The 24,902-nt window shown below is 40.3% G+C and overlaps 1 protein-coding gene across 2 annotated transcripts in view; it reads left to right on the forward strand.

The window, feature by feature from the left end:
* Nucleotides 1-24,902, forward strand: part of cdh4 (cadherin 4, type 1, R-cadherin (retinal)) — a 374,266-nt gene that overhangs the window by 208,662 nt on the left and 140,702 nt on the right. For both annotated transcript variants that reach the window (XM_041783129.1, XM_041783130.1), the window contains exon 4: nucleotides 19,560-19,786. In XM_041783129.1, coding sequence (XP_041639063.1) covers nucleotides 19,560-19,786 — 227 coding nt within the window. The remainder of the gene's footprint in view (nucleotides 1-19,559; nucleotides 19,787-24,902) is intronic.

Below are 24,902 nucleotides of genomic sequence, written 5' to 3' on the forward strand. Positions count from 1 at the left end.
AGAGAGTAAAGCAGGGTTTGTATTTAAATTAGGCTTTAACCAATGGGCTTTTCAGGTGTCCAAAAACAGCACAGCAGGGGTCCCGTGATGTTCTTCATTATTTAATTTCGCTTGGGGTCAGAGCTTCACTCCAGGGAGAGAATAATTGTGAAGGGGTCCTTTCTGAAATCCCCCCATCACTATCTCTGTGATCTCTGCGTTTACACAGTGTTCGGCAGTCGGGGACATCAAACGCTGTAAAGAGGAGAAGTGGAAAGTGTTAGGCACAAATGTATTAGTCATGTTTTTAATTGATTTTCTGGAACCGGCCAAGGTGACTTCAAAGCAAAAAGCTGTTGAAAGAAAGTGAGATTTGTTGCTTTTAAAGGAGGGCTGCACATTGAAAGGCTTAGACAGTATTCTTCTGATTCAAGTGCCCAAACAGAGCCAAGCTCAGACTGGGATCGTGTAAAGGCTGACAACAAAGGGAGAAATGCTTTCACTACACAGAGGTGTTACTGAGTTAATGAGAAATGTTGGCTTACAGTAAGTGCACAGGATATTTTAAAGGCTGCCCCCCCTCCTCCTGACAGTAAGAGTCAGCATCAATTCTGAGTCTTGCAGTTGATTTGGGGGCTGCAGTGGGGCAGTGATAAGGTTCCTGGTTTAAATTCCAGTCAGAAAATGCCTTTCTGTGTAGAGGTTGCATGTTCTCCCTGTGCATGGGTTCTCAGATGGCACCCCAACACACAATCCCTCCACAGTCCAAAGACATGCTTGTTAGGTTTATCAGTAACTCAAAGTTGGGCATAGGTGTGAATGTGCCTGGTGGCTTGTCTCTTCATGTCAGACCACTGACTGGCTGGCAAACAGTCCAAGGTGTACCCTTTCTCTCTCCCAATGACAGCTGGGCTGTATTTAACCTACCCTTTTATTTTCCACCTTAATGTTATCAATAACTTCCTTGCTGAAATGGTAAGATTGTCTTAATTCAACCATCAATTTTGAAACAAATTACAGAAAACTACTCATGTTGAAAATATAAACAAACACCTGGGGATAGTAATGCATCATAATACCATGTGAGAGTAATTTTTCTTTGTCAGAAAAAATCAATTATGAAACAAGTTTTAACCTCTCAGTGAAACATGAGCATCCTAAAAGACTCACTGTCCTTTCCATGTGAAGCGAGAGCTGATATAAACAGATCCAGAGGGAGCAGACATAGCATTCTGAATAAGTTGGGTCATTCTTTCCCTTTGGATGATTACAGACTCCACAGCGTATCTTTACACTTTTTGTGGAAACAGAACAAGCTGCATGTCTTACAGATCCATAGACATAGGCAGTGTGTCAATATGTCAGACACAACTATATGCAGTAGGGATGGGTGTGGTTAGCTGATTAAACTGTTGGATAGCTCAGTGGTTTACATTACTAACTTTGTTACAGGAGTTTGGAAGTTCTAATCCCATTCAATGAGTATCCTGTGTTGTCCTATTGGCAACGTCCTTAACGCCATGAACACCAGTCCCATGATGTCACTTTGGACAAAAGCATCGGCTAATTGATAGTGTAACATTATGAAATCAGTCAGTGCAAGATTTAAGAGTAGGTTAATTAGCTATCTTTTTTAAATACACACAGGCCTGGAATCCCAGTGTTCTTCCCATGGCACCACCCCAGACGTTAACATGACACGCTTAGCGGTTAGCATGTCATTGGAACAGCGTCATGTAGCATTTTTTTGAACCACAACAAAGGAATAAAGTTGTATGGTTGTTGAGGGTTATACTCATGTGCAACTACTTAAGCAAAGTGACCAGTAGCCACATTAAGAATGAAATTAATCTGCAAAGAGGGACAAAGGCTGGCAGAGCTAGCCGCTAACTTTAGCCACACTCTCCTTAGAATACCAGCCTCACATTACACCTGCTGATTCAGTTGTCTTTTAGTGAATTATAGTTTTCTGTTTTTCTCCACTTAAGACTAGTGGGCTAAATACAATGTAAATGGGCATTTAGTTGTCTGTAAACATTAGATATTACTTACACTGAGCGCTAACAAACCACCTACCTCCTGCAGCATCTGTGTAGCAGGGAAATTAAAGCGGTGCATGGAGGGAAATATCAGCAGTGCTAGAAACTGGCTTCTGTTAAAAAGAATGAATATAGAAAGTTTTGAAATATTGATTTTTGGACATTTCTGAATTGATTCAGAGTTTTATAAATTAATATTGATTGATTTTTTTCCCGGCACCTCTGTGCTAAGGTCTAAACAGTGTCACCCATTTTACCAAAAGGCTCCAAATAAGCAGTCTGTTGATTCATGCTTTGCTAATAACTAATAATTAAATGTAATACCAAGTTTCCCTGCTCCTTTAGCTGTATTTTTGAGTCTTACACTTAAAAGAATAAAGTGTATTGTTTTGCCTGAAGCAGCAAGCATTGATTGCAGTTTTGTTTGCCTTATTGCCCCATGCTTTTAGTTGGAGAGGCGTTTATCTACATAATGACAACATCAGCACCCAGCTCACAACAATTCACCCGCATTGTCCACGTAGCCAGGCTCTTCAGATGACCGTCATCTGCTTTCCCCATCCGATAACCACTTTTGAATGCTGGTTGACAGCAATGAGACCAATTACTTTCATCAGTTACGTGGCTTATTGATCAGCGGAATGACCTTTACAGCTGCAGATGGCAGCATCTGTCTGAACAATGACTCTGACATCACTTCAGCTGCATGTTCCCATTTGAAAAAACTGCCTTTTTAAAATCAGATGAGCGACAGCTTGTGTGAAGGCAAATATCTCCGCATACAACAAGTGCATACCGAAATGAAGAGCAAATTAAGAAGGATTTGGCACTTGTGAGATAGCAGAGGGTGTAGCAGACCTCTGAGATGGCCTTGATCTCCTCTGAGGGGAAAACACGGTCGAGTCTGTCCCTGGTCTCCGGGCCTGGAGACTAATGGCTGGCCTTGGCCTATCGTTTGCCCCAGGGGTCTTTGTAGTAGAGACAGGATTAGAGAGAAATGGATGACAGCGACGGATAATGAGGGAGATCTGTCTTAAGTCTAATCATTGGCTTTAGAGGACATGATCTGGGAGGCTGAGAGGATGTTGGACAAGATAAGAGCTCTGTTTCTTGTTGTGATTACACCTTTTATCACCATTGAACATCCAATATGTTTCCCATTTTAGCTGCCTGGTTGGCTGTTTTATTCAGTTAATGCAGACATGCCAGCCCCTGTTCTCCATAATTGCAGAGAAAGTGAAGTTTGAGCAGACTTGGATAAGACACCTCATTATTGAAACACGGTGATACACTTTTTATTACACAAACTTAGTACTGCCTCTCCCTCCATTCCCTTAAATTAGTCTGTCAGCCATAAAAGATATTTCTGTTCTCTAAGTGTATATTTGTGATGCTAATTAGCCAAATTGTGGGGAATGAAATCAAGATGCTGAACACAGCAGCTAAACAATCACCAGGGAAGGATGCAAACACTTTTATGCTAATACTACGAGAAGAGGGAAAAATGGAGGAGAGAAGAGGAAGAAGCGGAGATGAAAGGAGGCTGCTGGTCGACTCAGTTATAAGCGAGGGTGATGGAGAGCGGAGAGGGATAGAGATAAAATAAGAGAACATAAGAGGAAAAGGGGAGAAAATTAAAAGCTGATTACCTTGTGAGTGAGTCTTTGGTTTTCTCTGAGGACATAGAAAGGAGGGGCAGAGGGAGGAAGCCTGTTTTTTACTTATTGTATTTATTAAGGCCAGTCTCCAGGGTAATCAAGAGCTGCTAAAAATAACCAGCTGAAAGGTACTGCAGACACAAACACTCAGACTGAGCACTGCTATTGTATTTCAACCTTTCTTTATTGTATGAAACCTATACAGTACCTATAAGTATTCACCCCTTTCAATGTTTTACTCTTTAACTGATTTTATAAATCAATTCTGGTCAATGGAGTTTGGCATTCTGAATAAAAAATTTACAAAACAAACCTTGAGAATATCAAAGTGACAACAGAATTCTACAAAGTAATGGCAATCAAATAAAAATGTATTATGTAAAACAAGTGACTGCATGAATATTCACACCCTTCAACTCAGTAATACATAGAAGCACCTTCGGCTGCAATCACAGCACTGAGTCTGTGTCTCAGTCAGGCTTGCACATCCATTCCCTCTATTCTTCTTTGCAAAACTGCTCTAGCTCTGTCAGATTGCATTGGGATTGGGTATGAACAGCCATTTTCATGTATCTATTGGTTTGAGGCCTTGGTTTTGACTCAGCCACTCCAGAAAAACTCAGCTTGTTGTGTTTTTACCATCTCTGTGCAACTTTCCCTGTTTGCTATAAGTGATTGTCTTGCTAGAAAATAAATCTTCTCCCAAGCCGTAGTTTTCTTGCAGACTGAAAAAGATTGTCCTCCATGATTTTCTGCATTCATTTTACCCTGGTCCTTTAAATGCCTCCCAGGGGTGGCTGCAGAGAAGCATCCCCACAGCATGATGCTGCAACCACTGTGCTTCACAATGGGGCTGGTGTATTTGTGGTGATGTGCAGTATTTGGTGTCCTCCAAACATAGTGTCTTGTCTGATGGCCAAAAAGCACTATTTTGGTCTCATCAGACCAAAGAACTTTCTTTCACTTGACCGTGGAGTCTCCCAGCATAGTAGCATTCTCTCTCTCAGTTCAGCTGCTGAAGCTTGTAACTCCTTCAGAGTAGTCAAAGGTGGCTAGATGGCCTTTCTCCTTCCTGCACAGTCATTTGGTTTTTGAGGACAGCCTGATCAAGGCAGATTTACATGTGTCATATTGCTTCCATTTCTTGATAATGAATTTAACTGCACTCTGGGGGATGTTTAGAGCCGTGGATTTTTTTTTTTTTTTATCCATCCTTTGACTGATACTTTTCATACCTTTTCTCCGAGTTGCTTGGAGTGTTCTTATGTCTCCATGGTGTACTAGTAGCCAAGAATACTGATTAACTAGTGACTGGACCTTCCAGACACAGGTGTGTTTATACTACAAACACAGAGACACATTTTCTGCACTGAGGTAATCCCGATTTATCTAATTGTGAGACTTCTAGAGCCAGTTGGCTGGACCTCTGGTGAATAAGGTCAGTCACTTTAAAGTGTATGAATATTTATACAGTCACTTATTTGGAATTATATATTTCTGTTTAATTGACATTACTTTGTAGAAATCTGTTTTCACTTTGACATTAAAGAGCTTTTTTTGTACACTTTTGTGTCAGAAAAGCCAAACTTAATTGACTACGATTGATTTATAAACTCAACAAAAAGGGTAAAACATCCAAGGGGGTGGAGACTTTAATGGGCACTGTGTGGCCTTTCATTTAAAATTACAGCCTTTTCTGTAATAAGCACATTCAGAAAGGACAATCCAACTCCAACGTGACAGGAAAATTCTTACTTCAGAATAATGGGTTTTCATTACAGTCATTATCTGCTTGAGTAAGGGTCATAGCTATTTCCCAGAAGCCCCTTATGCCCCCGGATCCTTGCCCCTGGTTTGCTCACATTCCCCTCCTTGTCACTTGGCCCAGCTAAGGTCCCACCACCCCACTCTGGGCGATGTGAAATTATTATATTGTACTGGGAGATAACAGACAGCGTGTAGCCTTGAGGCACTTTCTTCGCTTCACCTCCTTAAAAAAGATATTGCTGTGATAAAGCGCGGCTCTTTCTCTGCTCGTGCTAAATCGAAGGGGAAGCCTTGAAGGCAAGGTCTGCTGAGTGGCAGCCAGATGAGAAGGAATAATAGGAAGCATCGCATGATATGTTTGTGCAGCTTGTTGTGTTTGGAGGAAAGGAACATTCCTTATTTGCATAACATTATGTGAAAGGCCACCACTCAATCGTGGGAATTGCTGAGTTTGCCTTGATACAGGTTTTCTACAGAGTGGAGCAAGATTGGAAGCGAGGAATCACTGATTTGGCATTGTTTAAAAATTAGTGGGTAGCTGCTGAGGAGATGGTCCAAGAAGAATATGGAAAAAAACAACAAACACAAATCAGAGATAGTGGGAGTTTACTGAAGGTCAAAACAGTTTATATTTTTCAGTTTTGCTTTGTAAATGATGGGGATGTAAGGGTGTTTCTAGGCTAATAATTTCACATCTGATTAAACTCAATTCCTTACTGACTGTAGTCGACCAGTCTAGAGTCAAGAAAACACCCAGAAAACTGTCTCTAGGGTTAGGGTTGAATTTGATACTGTATAAAAGCTTTCAGTGCTTTTGTACCAGAAAATAAGACTTCAGCTCTCTTTAAGAGATTTCCCCTGATTTTGCTCAACATGTGAATATTTCATTAAGGATTTGTTTTGAAATTGTTTGTGCCTTTTTGTTTTACCATACTATCAGTATCACTTTCTTTTTCAAGAATAATGAATTGAAGAAATGCAGCCTATGTTTGCAAGAAGAAAAAGTACATGGCTGTTCATTAATACAGAGGAATATTTTTATATCATATGTTTAGCTCAGTCTTGTGTCTTTATAGTCTAGGTAAACTTTAAAATCAGTGTGCTAAAGTCTTCTTTATTACCATTGTGATATGTATCATATTGTACAATATTGTATCCTTTCCTGTAATCTAACATTGTGTACTATTGCATCATATTGTTTTGTATCATATCTAATTGAACCTGACATTATTATATTATATAATATAATATAATTTTTATGGGATGGGATAGTACGATACGGTATGGTATGGGATGAAATGGGATGAGACAGGATGGTACAGGACAGGGCTAGACAGAACAGAGCATTACGGGACAGGGCGGTACGGTAGGGCACAGCACGGTACTGTACGGTACAGCATGGTACAGTTTGGTATGGGATGGTATGGCATGTTATAAGATGAGATGGGATGGTATCCTATACTTTTGGTGTATCTTATATATATATTTATATATATATATATATATATATACATATATATATTTTATATGGTAAATAAAATCCACCATATCATATCAAAACGTATCATATTATATTGCAGTGGTTCTCAAATGGTGAGGCAAGACACATTGGTGTGCCTTGGGCCAAGTCTTGGTGTGTTGTAGCAATTTGTACAACCCTGCATAATTACTGCAACTATACAATAACTTAAGTTCAGTCACTTTGTCAAGACACACATAATTTGCAGTCATAGATAGTGTTTCTATATTAGCAGTTGTAAATTTGCAGTTATTGCTGTTATTTATATGTGGCTGTTCTAAGAAGGAGGAGCTGGGGTGGAGGAGGGTTGTGAAAAGTGGTTTGCAGAGGGAGCAGCCAAGCATAGCAAGGTTAGAGCAGTTTAAATATGGCAGCATGAGTGCGACGAGCCAATAGCATGCTTTAATCCAAATCAGCTGGCCGTCAGCTGATGAGAGCTTGTGTGAGATTAGCTGATCTCAATTATATAGCAGTGCTGGACTTCGTAACTTGCCTGAACTAATGCTATACGCTAATTGAGTGTAACATATTTTTGATCATTTTGGATTGATCTTAGGTTGAAAAGGTTGAACACCAGCTGTGTTGTACCATGCTGTGTTACACTGAACTACATTCTATCATGCTGTATCATATTGTATCGTATTGCATAGTGTTGTGTCACATCATGTCATGTCATATCATAATTTAAGTGAATTTTCACATCAGTGGGGTTGTTTAAGTATTTCTGGTCTTAAAGAGGTTAAAGAGACGATATTTCATCATTCCAGCGTATGTGCCCGCACCTTTCCTCTGTGTATTTTCTGCTGTTGAAAGAGACAGAATGAAAAAATGGATTGATTATCTCCTGGACAGACTGATAGTGTTCAGACAGAGACGAATCATGTCATTAGACCTGTTTGTTCAGGTCACCACCATTCCTGACGTGGCCCTAGACGGTGCCAGTCCCGGCCCACCTGAGGTTTGCACGTATTGACACACTGGTGCCCCCTAGCTGCAGTTTGCTTTGACATATCCAAGCTTCACAAACAAAACTTCCACACATACACGAGTCCACACAGAGAGGAGAACAGCTCCTGGGCTGAATGGTGGTGTATTAATCACAGTGACGCCTGGCACCGCGATCTGTGACCCACTCTTTTAATTGCATCCGCTCTGCTTTGCTCCCGCTTTCCCTCTTTATCTCGCCTCTTTTCCCCTTTCTCATTCCTCAAGCCTCCTCATGTCCGTGCCCATGAGAGCAGGCAAATGCAGAGATAAGAGGAAAGGCCGAGGCTGTGAAAAACCCGAATGCTTTACCCAAAAAAGTGCCCCAGCAAAAACTCAGAGGACAGGGAAAGCACTTTAACAGGCTGAGATTGACGCTGCAGTGAAGAGCAATGCTTCCTGTGTAATGTGATAACATGCAGGTGAGGCGGTATGAAGGGGAAAAACAAATACCTGTGAGGAATTCTTCATAATCCATTGAAATGTGGTGACAACCTCTGTAAAAGCCCTCGGAGTTTGTTGCCCACACAACATCCTGTATGTTTAGAGACTCTCTGTGTAGCCTGACAGCCTGGTAGGAGCCAATGCAGGAGGGCCTTTCACAGATGTTCCTCCATTGCTGCAGAGCGACGGAGGTGACAGAGGGAAAACAAAGGTGTGACGGGATGGGGGCGGAGGGGCTGGTGGGCAGATGGGCCCTATAGATGTGACAGTACACTTAGACTGTGACAAGGTTTTGTTCAGCCCCGTAAGTGCACCGGCACCAGATAACAAGCGTGTGGTGTTTAAAAAGTGAAACATGAGCATTGATGCACACAAATAGAGGTTGACAGCACCTTCTCACCCACGCATGTACATACACACCCATGCGAACATGGCTAGTCGACGACATCCATACCCATTTATGCATCAGCTGTAATCATCGTATATGCAAAGAGCTCGTGTCAAACACTCCCACTCCAGTGTCCCTCTCCTCTCTCACTCTCTCACTCTGGCTCCCTTGCACGCATAAGCACACACGCACACAAACACTTGAGTCGCAGTAGTTTCCTTTTGTAAGAGCAAGCTGTCAGAGGAAACTGTGTGGGCTTTTGTTAAAACAGAGAATTGCAGAGGCAGAGAAATTCATTTCCAACTGCGGCAAAAAAAAAAAAGTCTTTCCAGGAAAGTCACATTGTACCTGCAGTGTTTTAAAAACAGCAACATGTAAATTGCATCCGTTATAAGCATTCCTGTGGGGGCACAGTGGGCCGGGTTTCAAGAGAGTTTTAAAGGCTTGGATATGTTCTGCATGGGGTAGCGTGGATTTGGATGCAGATTCACAAGCAGTAGCATGTAAGTTGTGATAAATCACGACATCAGAAAATAGATTTGACATCTTTACTTGCCAGTCACGCTGATTTCACTGCAGCTACTTTTCAGATCTCTTTTGCCTTTTCCAGGCGAGAAATATTACAACTCAAATGTCTTTAGAGTAGATTTAAAGCCGCTGTCAGGTAAACGTGTTCACTCACTCACTCATTTCTCATGTTTAAACTCATACTAAAGGATTAAATGTACCTTTAGGGATTTTCTTAGTTCATCAAACTGGTTTAGTTCCCATATGAGAACATTTAAGATTTTTGGCAGTCAAGCTGGAAACAGTCTCTCTCTCTCTCTCTCTGAATCCCTGAAATTTTGGAGATAACACACAGGTTTTTCACAGGACTCTGATTTTCTTTAGTTCATTGCTGGAAGCAGAAGATTTTCATTTGTAATTGTAGTGTTTAATCTCTTACTTAATGAATTAAGCTGTTGTGTTTAATTGATTTAGTTTCACTGAGACTTATTTATCATTAAGAAATGAGCTCAGCTTTTTGTACGCGACACCAAAAATCAGAGCAAAAAAGAAAAAATAAATGCTTCATCATTTCATTTATATTTCAGTTTTAAAGGAGACTTTTTACACAGTTCACTGTGGTCTTAAGAAACATCTGTGCTATTAAGTCAAAATAAAAAACATCAGGGGAGGACTTTTTACCCTGTATAAACAAGTTTTGGTGTATGCCTCTTTGAAGTCCCTGTCAAAGACTACAAATTTTTTTTTTATTTTAGGTCTGTCGTATGGCAGATCACTGTGTTATGAACCACCAGGCTAAATTTCAGTCACGAGAAACATCTCTAATTTTATAAAATTAAGTTCCAAATTCATGAAAAATGAGGCAGTAAAATCTGCTCTAAGATGGTGTGGGCGTGTCGGTTCAATGAGCTGAAGCCACGCCCACTCATGTGAAATCCCATCCTCTCAAATGTTAAAAAATGCTTCTGATCAGAGTGCAGCTGCCTGGCTCTGTGCCAGGTTTTTCCATTTTGGAGTATTTTGTGGGAAATTTGTTCCCATTCATTCTGTAGAGTATTTCTGAAGTTAGGCACTGATGTTGGACAAGAAGGCCTGTCTTTAAATTTCCATTCCAGTTCATCCCAAAGGTGCTTGATGGCATTGAGGTCGGGGTTTTGTGTGGGCCAGCCAAGTTCTTCCACAGTGAACTCATCAAAGTATGTCTTTATAGTCCCTGCTTTGTGCACTGGGGTACAGTCTTTTTGGAATAGAAATGGGCCTTCTCCAAACTGCTGCCACAAAGTTGGCAGCATAGCGTTGTCCAAAATGTCTTGGTATGCTAAAGCATTACGATGGGTCTTCACTGGAGATAAGTGGAGATAAGTCGCCCAAACCCAGCAACATCCACCAAACCCAGACTCACCTATCTGACTGCCATAAAGAGAAGCATGATTGCTTACTCCAAAGAACATGTTTCCACTCCTCCACAGTCCAGTGTCAGTGTGCTTTACACCACTCTATCCAAGGCTTGGCAGTAGACTTGGTGATGTGAGTCCAGCATGCAGCTGCTCGGCCATGGAAACCCATTCCACGAAGCTCCTGCTACACAGTTTTTGTGCTAACATTAGCACCAGCGGTTTAGAAGTCTTCAACTATGGAATCAGCAGATTGTGGTGACTCTGATGCACCGTGTGCCTTCTTCTACTACTACCTGTGATTTTACACGGTCTTTCTAATTGTGGCTGAGTTACTGTTGTTCCTAAACGCTTCCACTTCCTAATAATATCACATACAGTTGACTGTGGAGTATCCAGAGGGACAAAAATGTCACGAATTATCTATGTGCTTGATTTTATACACCTGTGGCAACGGATCTGATTGAAACACCTAAATTTAATAATAAGCAGGTGTGGCCAAATAATTGTGTCCATATAGTGCATTTTAATGGCATGGTGAGTACAGATTATTAACAGACTCAGTGTTTTCATGATTTCAGACATAGGCACACCACCAACAAAGGACTGTGTTGGCTTATTTCACATTCTGGGGTCAGTAGATACTTCAAATATGCAACGATATTATCAAAACTACTGAAAAGTGGGTTTCTCATGATATGTCCCTTTTAATTCTTAATACTGCTGAGTGAAATCTGATTCTTTGAAATCTTTGAATAACTTGCCTAATCTTAAATTTCTTAAGAGATCATGATTGCCAATAATAATTGCATGCAAAAAATAAAACTCTTTAAGTTTTTATCAAATGTATCAACTCCCTCTTGCACACAGTATGTTGTGAGTTTTCAGTGTTGTTTTACTCATCGGTGGACTCTGTGCTGCTGTCTATCACCGCTTCAGTCTGGCAAAAATACTGTTATTTGCAAATTGAGTGGGTGGCGTTGATTTTCCCGTTGGCTTGAGGAAAGCGACGGGGCACCAGAGGGAGTGTTTACTTAGTACTGTGCCACGACTGGGATGAACAGCTCCTTAACAAAAGGAGCTCCATATGCTCTGCATTTTTTTAACCAGCTCCCCTCCTGATCTACCTGACTCTACAAAGTGTGCCACCGTGGGACTTTGAAGTTCAAATTTTCTGTGTCAACTGCAGAAAAGGGTTTATTTATGTCACACCTGTCCATTTAACATACAGCGTGTTTGCTGTCAGGCTATTTTAGCTGACATCTAAAATCTTTATTTATAGACCTTTCCAATCAAAACAGTTAAAGTGTTTCAGCTCAAGTGAAAGTAGAAGCAATAAATACAAAAAGAGCCGTGCAGAATAGCAGCAGAAATCATAAAAGGGAGGCTGTGAGTAGTAATAAAGGTGTTACATAAAAGTCAGTCTATAAAAAGATCCTCTTAAAATCCACCTTTAAAATCATGAAGCCACTTTAAAAAAAGCAAGTGAATAAATGTTCAAATCAGACTTATGTGATCTTGACCTTTCTGTGATGTCTTTTTTCATCACTTTTGGGCAAGTGTCTCAGCTCCTTTTAACAAAGGTAATAACTGACCCACCAGGGTGCCTGTTTTTATGTCTGGCTCCGCCGTCGGCTCAGACTGGCTGTCCTGGTTTGCATGCACAGAAAAAGCCTCCATCTGCAGGGAACCGAGCAGGAGAGGAGGGGCGGAGGAGCACAGGTGGAGGGTTAAAAAGAGAGGAAAGAAGGGTGGTAAGAGGTAAAGAGGGTGAGAGCTTTAAGGAGTGTAGAAGCGAGACAGAGAGGAGGAGGGGGGTGACAGGAAGAGGGAAGAATGCCAGGGAGAAGAGAGGAGGTGTGAACAGTCGACAGGTGAACATGGTGTAGGCGGGTGCACAGCAATGAGGGAGGCATGCTCCATGTGGATGCACAAAGCAGATTGTGCGGTGGTACCACCTGCCATCTACATTATGCACATGTAATGTTTCCATACAAGAGCTGCTCTGGCCTCCTCTGGGGTATTGTCGTGGATCTACAAGCAGGCAGAGACAAAGAGCGTAAATGTGTCTCTCTCCCTCTCTCTCCCTGTGTCTGTATTCAGGTGTGTAGCGTGCTGCCTGCGTGCCCTTGGTGGTGGGTAGTCACGGCTGCTTGCCTGCTCTGTTTTAGCCGTGTGTGTGCCGCGCTAGCCGCTCTGTTGGACAGCATGTTCTCTGCCGTCCGAGTCCAGAGAAGAGCAGCCAAGCAGAATGACACCAGCCTCAGCAGCCTGCCAAACACTGCTGCGGATGGCAGGACGCACTAAAATATACAGGACACACTTACAAAAACACACCCACACAGGAGCAGACCCACACTCACACACACAAACACTCACATAGAAGCCTCCCAGAGGCAGACCAACACCCTACAATGCACGAAATTACAAATATCTAGGCTACAAAACAGAAGGCAAACACAGCACTGTCACTTGAGCAGGTGGTTTAATACCCCTTTTGTTTTCTTCATCGACTGCCAACTCACAGCAGAGAGACACACACATGTTTATACACCTTTAGAGCTGGAAAGCAATTGACACAATTGATCTCTGTGTCAGGAGGCTGCTGCAAGAAGACCCAATACTTGTATAGAGTTAACACAGTTTTCTGATGTTGAACTGCTGAGATAGCTGTTTAGGAAACACAATCATCCTTCCCATAGAGCTCATTAGATACGCCTGCACACTGCAATAAGCCCTGTGTATTACAAAGTACGATACTAAGATTATACAACATGTAAATTCTTTCATTCACAGTCAAGTTTATGTTTGCTTGCGTGGGATACAGCAGATTTAAGTCAAAGCCTAAGGCTGTGTGGGGTCACAGAAAGGTTTCCTGGCATTATTTTACACTTAAAAAGGGATGCATTCTGGGTAAACAAGACCAGCTAGTGACTTGGAATGATTTGCTATGATATCCCTGATTTGGAGATGTAGAAATCAGCATGTTGTTTATCTATATGTTTCCATGCAGAGTTCTAGTCAAGGTTAAAGTTCAGTTAGGCCATTTAACAGGATAGCTGTATTTATCCATGTTTATGAAGACTGGAGGGAAATTGCTTTGCTTAAGAAAGAAAGTCTGACTGAGGTAGTGTTAGCCCTCTACCTTTAGTGACTATTAGACCTTCCTCTGCTTGATTTATTTCATCACATACCAACTAACTAGTTAGCAACCAGTGCACTAGTTGAAGGTTCAACAATGAAAAAGGATGACATAATGATTGAATCAACACTCAGGTCTGCCCACAGAATTGGCTTGGCCCCTGTAAAACCTAGCAAATGCAGTTGTGATTGATTAATGATATTAAGGCATGTGTGATAGATCAGCATTAGTGCTAGCGTCCTGGCTAACAGTTACTTCTTTCTGGAGCTGAAAAAGGTGTCGAGCTATCACTGGATCATTCATGCCACTGTTAGAAACCTCTCATTACATTTATTCCACCTTTGTTTCAACCTATTTTTTGCCACTTTGTTGCCCATTTTTTCCACTTTTTAACCCCTTTTCACAACGTAACCTGGCCATTTGAACAACAGTTTTACAAATTTTAACCTTTCTTGCCAATCTTTGCCACTTTTTAACACCTCCCCATATTATACCGAGTGTCCAAACGCAAGGAGCTGCACCTTTTACGGATGGATTAAAAGCCGATAAACTACCTGTAGCTGTTGGGGAAATGATTGTCCAGGTTATTGACAGTTTGGAATTTGTGTTCACTGGAATTACTGAGATAAGAGGACTAATAATGGGTATCAAGAAATAACTGAAGAAGCTGGCCAACCTGGTAAGAAGAATATATTTCATATACAGTTGTATGAACAGCCAAATGGGATAAGCTGAGCTAATTTGTTTATACATCAAAATGTTTGTTTACATGTTAAATGGCCCATCTTTTATTGAATCACCCTTTCTAACTATTCCTTTGAATATTTCAATTTATCTGACACTACCGGAATGTTCTTACAGCACTTCATATCAACTGATAAATCCTGATAAATATCATATCAAAGCGATTAATGTCACAGTATTTTATTTCAACCTTGATAAATATGACTTGTCGTAGCCTGTTAGCTAGTTAGCAGGTTGGTCAGCTAGCACGCTTTCATGCAATCTCTCCAGAATTACAGCAAAAGTTAATTTTTTTCAATGTACTTGAGGCACATTCATTATGAAAATATTATTGGGGACATCAGATATCACAGAGAGTCCTATAGGAATGAATGGACTTCCTGTTTACTTACCTCCATAATCAAACATATGTGCAAACAAGGCGTGAATCAGATTGAGGTGCATACATGCAAAGGTAAATCCCCAACCACATTATGTCAATGCACTAATCTTAGTTTCAGAGATTCGATGATTTTTGTCAAATCAGCTTGTTTGCATGTGTTCAAAGGGCCATGTTAGACACAAAAATCAGTTTTTAAATACCATAATAACATACTTAACAACTCTTGGAACAAGACTTCCCCTAGTCAAACTGCGGCCCTCAGTGGAATTTTCGAGAACCATCCCCACCAAAAAATAATTTGAGTTTTCTTTGTTTTGACCCATTCTTCACCCATTATCTAATCTTGCAGCAGCTTAGCCTGGCGTTTGATTTAAATGACTTGTGGAAGCATCACATGTAGCTTCAATAAAGACATGAAAATCTGCATGGTAAAAATAAAAGTGCTCATCAGACTTAAATAGGCCTAACAGCATATGGTCAGGATAGGATGGCCGGTCCATCAACTAGTGACCTATGGGTCTTAAAGCATACATAAGACTGGATGAATTTATAGCTATTCAAATACCTTTTGTTTGCATGGCGTTTAATTTTTAAGCCAAAATCTGCCCATCAGACTAAAGAGGGATGCGCTCTCTGTTTTCAACATCTCATCTGAAAGTTGCTAACACAAGGGTTTAAAAACTGAAAGTCACCAGTAAATGGAGTCATGTTTTTATCTGTAATACTGGGGTTTCCTAGTTCTAACAAATGCTAGCATTGTTAGCATTGGTTATACTAGCATTGCCATCCAGTCCTGCTGTTCCAAATGCAATATTACGACTACTTCAAAAAATGCTGTTTTCCACTTTATAAATGATTTGCAGGCACCTAATGCTGACATTTCAAGTTTTCTAAACTTTCCGTGAACAAAATGTGCACTACATAGAATACCACAGGGAATTTGTAGGCAGAAGCATTTACTTAGCTCTGGTTTCAAGTGAGTAATGTGCACCTTTTGCCATCCAGGTGGGGGCAGGACACAGCAGGACAGACTGTGACCTCACATGCAGAAGACCCATAGCTATATGTGATTGCAGATATCTTAGTACTACAATTGTCTGTGTGTCTGTTTATCTGTCTGGATTTGCATGCCACATGATTGCTCCGATTGCCCTTGATACCTCTTAGAAGACTTCTTGGATGTACTGGTTTGAAACTGGTGCCATAAAAAAATCAGAATTATGTACTGATTTTCTGTAAAATTTCAAAATTTTGAGCCTTTCACTTCAGTTTCCCTCTGTCCCCATCTCCCATTACGTCACTTCCCCTGTATAGTACATATACTTGTGCTGGGGTCTGTTGACCTTGGATATTGGATGTTGGAGCTGAGAATGATTTTGCACCAAAATTGAATGCTTTCCATTTGAGTTTGTAACTGGGGTCGCTCCAACTTTCAAGTCAGAATTCTGAATTCAGGGCAGATTTTTGCCGATGCATCCAACTGGCAGCTAAGACTTTCCAAAATTCCGAGATTAAATGAAAGCACCATGATGGTGTGTTTCTTTCACTCCACCACAATACCAACAAGGATGCTGCCTTTGCTCTCAAACACATGCTAAAAGACACATGCTAAAAGATGATTGGGGAAAGCTGGCTGCTTCTTTTTTTAGGTTACTCATATTAATCATATTGTAGATAACAGCCTGATAAAAAACATACTAGTGCAAACACAAGGGTGCTGAATAATTCATCAGGGTCTGCATACAGCATGTTTTGGGGCCTGGGCTCACAAGATGTGGTGTTTTCAGCCAGACAGGCACTCAAGGTGAAGCTGAGACATTATTTTATCTAGTCTGTTAGTTTACATGTGTTGATGATAGCAATGTGCTCAGAAAATCTTTGCCCACAGACAACCAATGACCCTTATACATTTATATGAGTAACACACAGAAGACTGTCTTTGCTGAAGTGTGACAGAAAAGTTTTGTATGCACCTATAGAAGATGCAGCAGAGCATGAAAGTGCCAGACTTTATTATAACTTCCACATCTTCATCATATAGGAAATGTCATCTTCTTTCCCGCATAGCCAAAGGCTGCAGATGCACTCAGCTCATTCCCCTGTCTCTACAGCTCAGACCTGCTGCTCCCGATGAGCTGACCTGATGATTGAGTTAAGTCCGGTGGCAGCATTGATTTGAACCTGCTTTGAAATATTTATGTTTTTCTTATTCATGAAGGAGCCCAGACTCTGACCTGCAGGGTCGTCCATTTAGAAAACACCCTACAGCCTCATTGAGGGTTTTACATTTCAAGTTGAAAACAGAAGCGTGCCGTAGTTTGCCAAGCATGCAATGCCAAAATGAATTATATGCACCAGGGAACAATGACAATAAATAAGCACTGATTAGTAATCTTCACTCACTGTTTCTGTTCCATTATGATGTGACAGTAATGCATCATCTGCATTGTGCATTAGCTCCCCTTTTCTTTTGGTTTTAATACAAAGAATTAGATTTTTGAGGGCTGGTATTTTTCCCAGTTATTGTTTATTCTGTATATTCATAATCTATCTTTATCTCTTGTATTCTGTGTGCTACAGTCTCCTTTTATCCTTCCATCTCCTTCCCTGTCTCTCCCTGACACACGCATGCATAGTTTCTCTATCAGTATCTCGTCTCGGCGCTGTGTCTTTCTGCTGCTTTCATCTCCATTTAACAGCGTGACAGATCAGATCCCACCAACTGATTTAAATGTGCTTTGTGAACAGGATTTTTAATGAATAGCTAAGCATTCATGAATATCTTCACACTAAATAGACGTGTTAGGAATCAGGGTCATGGTCCCGGCCCCTGGCGGGAACACACCAGTAGGCGGCGAATGGTAAACTGAGAGGTGGCCCCGCGCCCTAGCAAAGAATGAGGACACTCTGCACCACAATGCTAGACCCCATGCGTGTTCCCATGCCAACTGGCACCACCATAGTACACAACAGAGGGACCCTGGGAGACCTCACTGGTGGTGCTGCAGAAATCAGATGTAAATTAATTTATGCAACGCGCTTGGAGTAGCTTTGAGCCTCCTCCTACACATAAGCATGAACAGGCATTCATGAGCGGCGCTTTGCAGTGTCCTTAAGCCTCGTTTCTGCAGCTGCACCACAAGAGACCTGTCTAAGTGACAACAATTAGCCTGCTCAGTTCAAGCTAATTGAAGTCATTTACATAATACATGGCTGCCATCACAATTCATCTGTGGACAATTCAAGCAGGTCTGTGTCATATTGTCACAGCCTGGTGTTCAATGGGCCCCCTGCTTTGATAAACGATCCCCAAAGTAAGGCAATCACTTATCAGTCACATAAGGACGTCCTCCACTGGGCTGTATTTTATTTAATCAAAATATGGATTGTCAACACAGACAGATGCACACATTGTCAGAGTTGTGTTTACCATCAGTCCCATTACGCTTGCAATTACTCAGAGGTAGAAAACAAGCTGCCTCATTTGCCGAGCCGTGGTGGCCGAGCAGATCTCTTGCTTTATTAGCCTGTTGTTTTGGAGCTGCTTTTGACAGGAAGCTGGGCGATAAATTAAAAAGATGGCTCGATAGAAAAAAAAAGAGCGTGCTGAGCAGAATTCTTCACGCTGGATTTTTGAGAAATCACGCTGCCAACACTCTTAACAGGCGATCTGTTCCCTCGGTGATTTATGAAATCAATTTGTCTTGTTATCAGCAGTCAGAGTTGGTGAGATACGATCAGAGCACAACTTGGGGGTAAAGGCGGCGAAGGATGGTGTGTTTGTGTGTGTTAACGTAATAGATATGTTGAAAACAATAATTCGTCACTCTGAGCATTCATGCCGTTGCATCATGCTGTGAATCATGGGAGAATGATGCTCTGAGTGTTAATTAAATTCATCAGAGGAATGAAAGGATTTTCTGCATAGTTGTGTCTAAGAGGCTGTGATTGTCGATTCATGTCAGCTGAACTTCAGAATCATTGCTGATGCACCTAACAGTCCAACACTCTTTGTCCAAACCCTTCAATCAGAGAGAAGACTCCAGTAACCAAACCATCCTTCCACATTGTGCGCACACAAACGCTTCATTAAACAACAAACCAGAATAGGAACAAAGTTTTTTTTGTGTGTGCAAACATGAGATTCCTCACAGCTCCCTTCTCTTGCCTCAGTCAGAACTCTCTGAATGTCATCCATGCCTCTGCTCCGTGAGCTTGGCAGCAAAGCATGGCATGGAATCAGCCCAGTCAGCCTAATGTGCTTTAGACCTTCTCTTCATGCTTTCCCCTGAGAAGCTGAAGGAAATGCTGTTTTGACATCGCTATCTGTCTAGTTTTGGTGAAGAATGATTTGAAAAAGAATTAGGTTCCCTCTCGTGTATCCCGGTTTAGAAACTGATAAGCAGTTTGTTTTGCCAAAGACGTCAAAGCAGGGAATCAAAAGTGACAGCCAAGGGGAGGAGATATTTCAAGATATGTCATGATGGATGCAGGTTAATCTTAAGGCTGCCAGATGTGTCAGGGATTTTCGCAAACACCTCATGGACTAAATCTCTCTGTGCTGCTTTTTAATTCTTCCCCCTTCTCCCCCTTTTTTTGTGTGTCTCTGCAGTGAAGTTTGAGGATTGCCAGCACAGTAGAGAGGTGGGCTTCATCAGCAATGACCCTAACTTTAGTGTGCGGCCTGATGGGTCGGTGTATGCCGAGCAGGAGGTGGCCAACCTTTCAGAGCCTGTCCAGTTCATGGTGACAGCCCGGGGGCTCCATGACCCACACATCTGGGAGACGACTGTTAAACTGGCCCTGGCTGGACACCCTCATCCTTTACCTCTGACTAAGGTAAGAACCAAGAAGAAACGCAGGAAGCAAAGCTATCATGGTGTGATTATTTAGTTGGGTAACACTTCATTTGAGTGGGCCCTAATTATCTAGTAATTCTATGTATTATGTGGTAATTACCTAGTAATAAGTGGCATTTTACCAAGTAATAACTCTGTAATATTAAAAAGTATGAACCTAGTAAAAATATATTAATTATCAAGTTATACCTCATGATAATGAGGCAGTTCTCTGGTCATTAGGTGGTATTTTATCCTAACCCTAACCCTCTATCCCAGTGATGCTCAACTGGTGGATCTGGATGCAAAAATGGGTCACAGAGCTGTTTTGTGTTTGATCTATGGACAGCCTAAGCCAAAATACATACATGCATTCCTCTTCACTCTGTTTTTCCCATGAAATTGAAAAAATTTGGTTGTTTTTGCTGAAGAAAAAAATGATTTTCTTATCTTAACATTTTATTTGCTCCAAATCCCTTCAAAACAACCATTTACTCCTTATCTTTGGACATGGTATAAAATACAATGTATGCATGCATGTTAGTTAATGGTCACATATGCAAAATACACTTTTTAAGGCTTTTCTAACAAAAATATGTGCCCCTGGCCTGTCCACAATCCACTCAAGTATGAGAAATATCCCCCCAACTTTCTCCACTTTTAAGAAAATGTGTGCTAAAACAAGCCGTCATCAGATTTTCCCCTCATGATGTCATGTGGGGAGTTAGCACCTCCCCCAGGTTCAATTGACCTTCCCCCGCTTGAAAGAAAGTTCCGCCCTCTTCTCCTGATCAGGAGAGCTACATCCATTAAGACACATTAATTTCCTGTGAGGGGCGGAGTCAGACAGCTCATTAACAATTAAAGCTACAGACACAGAAACGGCTCGTTCTGTGCAGGGCTGAAACAGAAGGGGTTTCAAGACATGCAAAAATCCAATACTGGAAAGTTTTTTCAGCAACAGACTTCACAGGCATGTTTTGGAGACCTCTGAGACCGATATAAACTTGTCTTAAAGGGTTAAAATATGTGACCTTTAAGGGTTTCTTGAATATAATGCACTTGTTCTGTCTTTTTGTTGAGTCATGTTGTTCCAAATAAGTCTAAATTGTATGTTTAATATGTGTAGAAAGGGAAAAATGCTCTGCAACATGTGTGGCAATTGCTAATTGGGGAGGTGGTGGGGGTTCCTGAGGCTGGCAGTTGAGAACCGCTGCTCTTATCCCTAACCCTAACCTTGTAATATTGTGGCATATCTCTGTTGATTAGGTGGTACTTTAACACATAGTTTATTGGATATAAGCTGCTAATTTTCTATTTAATTTCTTTATTTTGGTCCACTAAATTAGTCTTTTCTGGATAATCATCACGTATTTTATAGGGTTAGGGTCAGGGCTATGGGGTTAGGGCGAAATCAGATAATTGCCACAAAATTAAATGGAATTACTTGATAGTTAATACATCATTACTAGCTCAAAACTTGAATTTATTCCAGCCTCTGTGCTCTGGCTTTGCCCTGAGTCATGTGCTCCATTACTAACAAAATGTAGTCAAATATGACCCAAATCACTTTAAAAAACTTTATGCTGTCAAATATGGTGGTTAATGTTTTCCAAAAAACTGATGATGTGTAGCTTTCAGCCATTTCTGTAACCACATGATCAGAACTATGTTATCTAAGCATAGATACTCTGACCAGTTCTGACCTCCATAAACATCCATACATTTAATTTCCCCCTTTAGTGTATGTTCAAATGTCCCTGTGTTCAATATCGTCAGGATATTTTTCAGCCTCAGCACAAGCAGGAAGTTAAACTTGACCAAACACGTAACTGAAAAATACTCACTTTATTTAAATATTTGGATATATGTTGTTATAATAATAAAACACAAGAATGATATCCATTGATAGTTTTCTTTTCCCCTATCGTCCCCTCTAGCAGCTTTAAATGTAAGAAAGATGAAGGTATAAGGCTTCTCCTTTTGACACTAAAATAGTTTATGGCAGATAATTATCACCAGTAGAGGATTATAAAACATCTGCTGCTGCTAATTTATAATAATTCCATGGAGGCTCTAAAGAAGCTTTGGTTGTTGTTGTGTTAATGTTCTCCCTGCATGCTCTGCTAAAGATAGTTTGTAAGAAAAGAAAACAGAAAACATCACTATTTAACAACACTCAGTGATTCCCGGTGGATTTTTACGCTTCAGAAAAACCGAGAATATTTGATGCATATTAGATCAACATTTGAACTTTATACACTTAACAGCTCTGCACTGGGACCTCTTGCATTTGGAGCATAAAGCTTGTAAAGAATGATCGGTGAAAGTAACATTCATTTCCCTGCATCATCGCTGCTGCATTAAAGGCAGCACATTTAATTAATATGTCAAGCAGTTTCTTCTATTCTGCTCCATTTCAAATGATAGAAAAAGGGCTGGGAAAATTAAACTTGGCTGCAACACAAAATTGTTTCTGCCTTATCAGCTGACAAATAGTGATCACAAATCCTGTTTTAATCATTTTAGACTGTAGTTATTGGCAAGTGTTGAAAGATAAAGCTATTTTTATTTACTGAAATATTCAAAAAGGATTTAGATTTGATAAGCGGATTTAAGGCAGGATTTAAATTCAATAAGATGTTATTAAATCCCACTCCATGCTAGTTTTCTCTTTCAATATCCCTCATTGTCATAGAAAGAGTACGGAATCACACTGATTAGGGCTCCTATCAATCAGTGGAGACGAGCAATTTGTTTCACAAAATACCTAAAGTTACAGCAGAACCACGCAGCCGCCTTTGAACTTTATAGTAAACATACACCAGCTGATTCTGGTCTTTGGTTAGATTTTGATAAAGCTGCTGTGAGGGTTTTTGGCTGGCTTTGAAACAAACCGATGCCTCTTTATGATCGAAAAAAAGCAAACAAGAGCATCAGAATCAAGACTGATTGTTTTTGTTTTAATTAGTCTTTGAGCCTCTGTTTAGATCTACTGTAGGTCTGTAAAATCCAATGCAGCATGCTGCAGAAACAGCCTTTTCTATTTGACATGCCAAACATGCTAAATTGTTGATCCATCTGATTTTAAAAGAAAGCATGATACAGTTGCTTACATGGTTGACTACTATTAAGAGAAGCTGAAAAACATTGAAGAAAAGAAAGAAGCAAAACTGTTGAACTGCTGTTTGTGATGGAAGGGGAGGGGTGCAGGGGTGTTTGTGAAGGGGGTTAAGGGGGGGAAAATCAGCTGTTTAATGTTTTATTTTGAGAAGAAGACCCCAGTAAAAAAATATATTAAACTGGGATTAATGTTATGATGAAATCAATTATCCCACAGTGATTATCTTAGAAAATAATGGATAGACATTGAAAATACTATCTTTATTATTGCAACAAGGAATATGATCATCAAAAGCAATGATCATTTTTCTGTAACTTTTTGTCACAAAATTAGTTTTGTTCCAAAACACAGGTCTGTGAAATTTTTTGGTATGTTATCCTTGATGTTAACTTAATTATGACTAAGAACAGCATCTTTTATATGTTACTAAGGCTAAAATTGCACAGACTTTGGGGGGGGGGGGCAGTGTTGGGGGCCTCAATTCAGAGTCTGCTCAGGGCCTCACTTTGGCCCTTTGGACAAACACCTAAAAATGAAGAGGAACCAGCTGTCTATTAAAAGACATGCAGACTCTTTCTACCAGCAGATTTTTTTTTTATATAAGATTATTTACTAGCCTATTTGTTCCGTCTGAAGGCTAACGATCAAACCTGATGCTCATTGACGATTGGACTAACATAAACTTTATTGACCCCACAGTGATTTAAAAAGTGTTTTTTACTGACAGACAGACTGCTGCTGTCTGATTTTGATTCTCTTCATATTCTAATAAACACAGAAATAACTGTCTACGAAAGGAAATATTTATATCTGATTCTTTTGATTTTATGACCTTAAACATGTTTACGGGTGGTGGTGAATCAACACACAAGTCAAATATTAAACTCCATAGTACAGGCCCAGACTGTGGTCATGCCAGAGATGCAGAGGGCAACCTATTTTTCAAATTTTCATAAATTCCCACAGTATTTTAGACCATGAATGCAACACTCCGCACCTAGAAACAGTGTACCTACAATATTAATTTCAATTTGCTTTATTGGCATGAACAGATCTGTTACTGCCAAAGCAGTGTAAAGAATAAAAATGCATTAAATATTTACACATAAAATGAATTTGCATATTAAATAATCCCACAAATAATCAATGTATAATAGAATAAATCTGATTAATTACCTAAAATAAGTTATTTATATACATATAAATACAATTAATTGCCTACAATGCACCGTGTTGTTTTGAAGCTTGGCTAATGCTGCTGAAAGAAGTAGCCCCAAGATACCAAGTGTAAAATATGTCCTTCTCAACTGTAGCTACAACTGTGCAAATTTAGTTTTTGTGCACTTTAAGATATGCCTGGGTAAAATGTGACCAAAATTATTACAGAATGTCATTTTATTTTTCATCATATGTATTTTATCTTTATTCAAGTGAAAAAAAAAACATTTCTACTACCTCATGTTATGTTCAAATACAGCTCTGTTGTTGTGTTTTTACGCACTTTTTGATGTGCTTTTGTCATGCTGCCAAATTTAAAAGGGAGAAAAAAGTAAATAAAGTGCATATTTTTCATCAGATCAATCTGTATTGGTTCAAAAATTTGACATTACCAGCTGCTTACTTGGCGCCGAACATGCTGGACCCGACTGCATTTCTTGATTTTGAAATTTGGCCCAGTTGAATTTGTAATTGAATAGCTCTGCCATAGTAATCCACTCTTTTATACTGATTTTGAGCTTATTCTTAATATTTCACAGTAAATACTTAAACACTATACCATTTCAGTTACTGACTTTTCAAACTGCTGATGCCTCTTTTCTGTTTAGTCTGTTGTGTCTGTTTATTGTCTATAGTAAGCTCCCTTTCTCCTCCATTATTTATCTCTGCTGGTGTTATGAAGTTTCACCAACATCCACTCAGAGGCATAGCTCGGGATTTAGGGCCCCCAGAAAGAATATTACACAGGGGCCCCGGCTAGCCAAAGAACAAATTT

The sequence above is a fragment of the Cheilinus undulatus genome, linkage group 3 (assembly GCF_018320785.1).
Source record: "Cheilinus undulatus linkage group 3, ASM1832078v1, whole genome shotgun sequence".
NCBI lineage: Eukaryota > Metazoa > Chordata > Actinopteri > Labriformes > Labridae > Cheilinus > Cheilinus undulatus.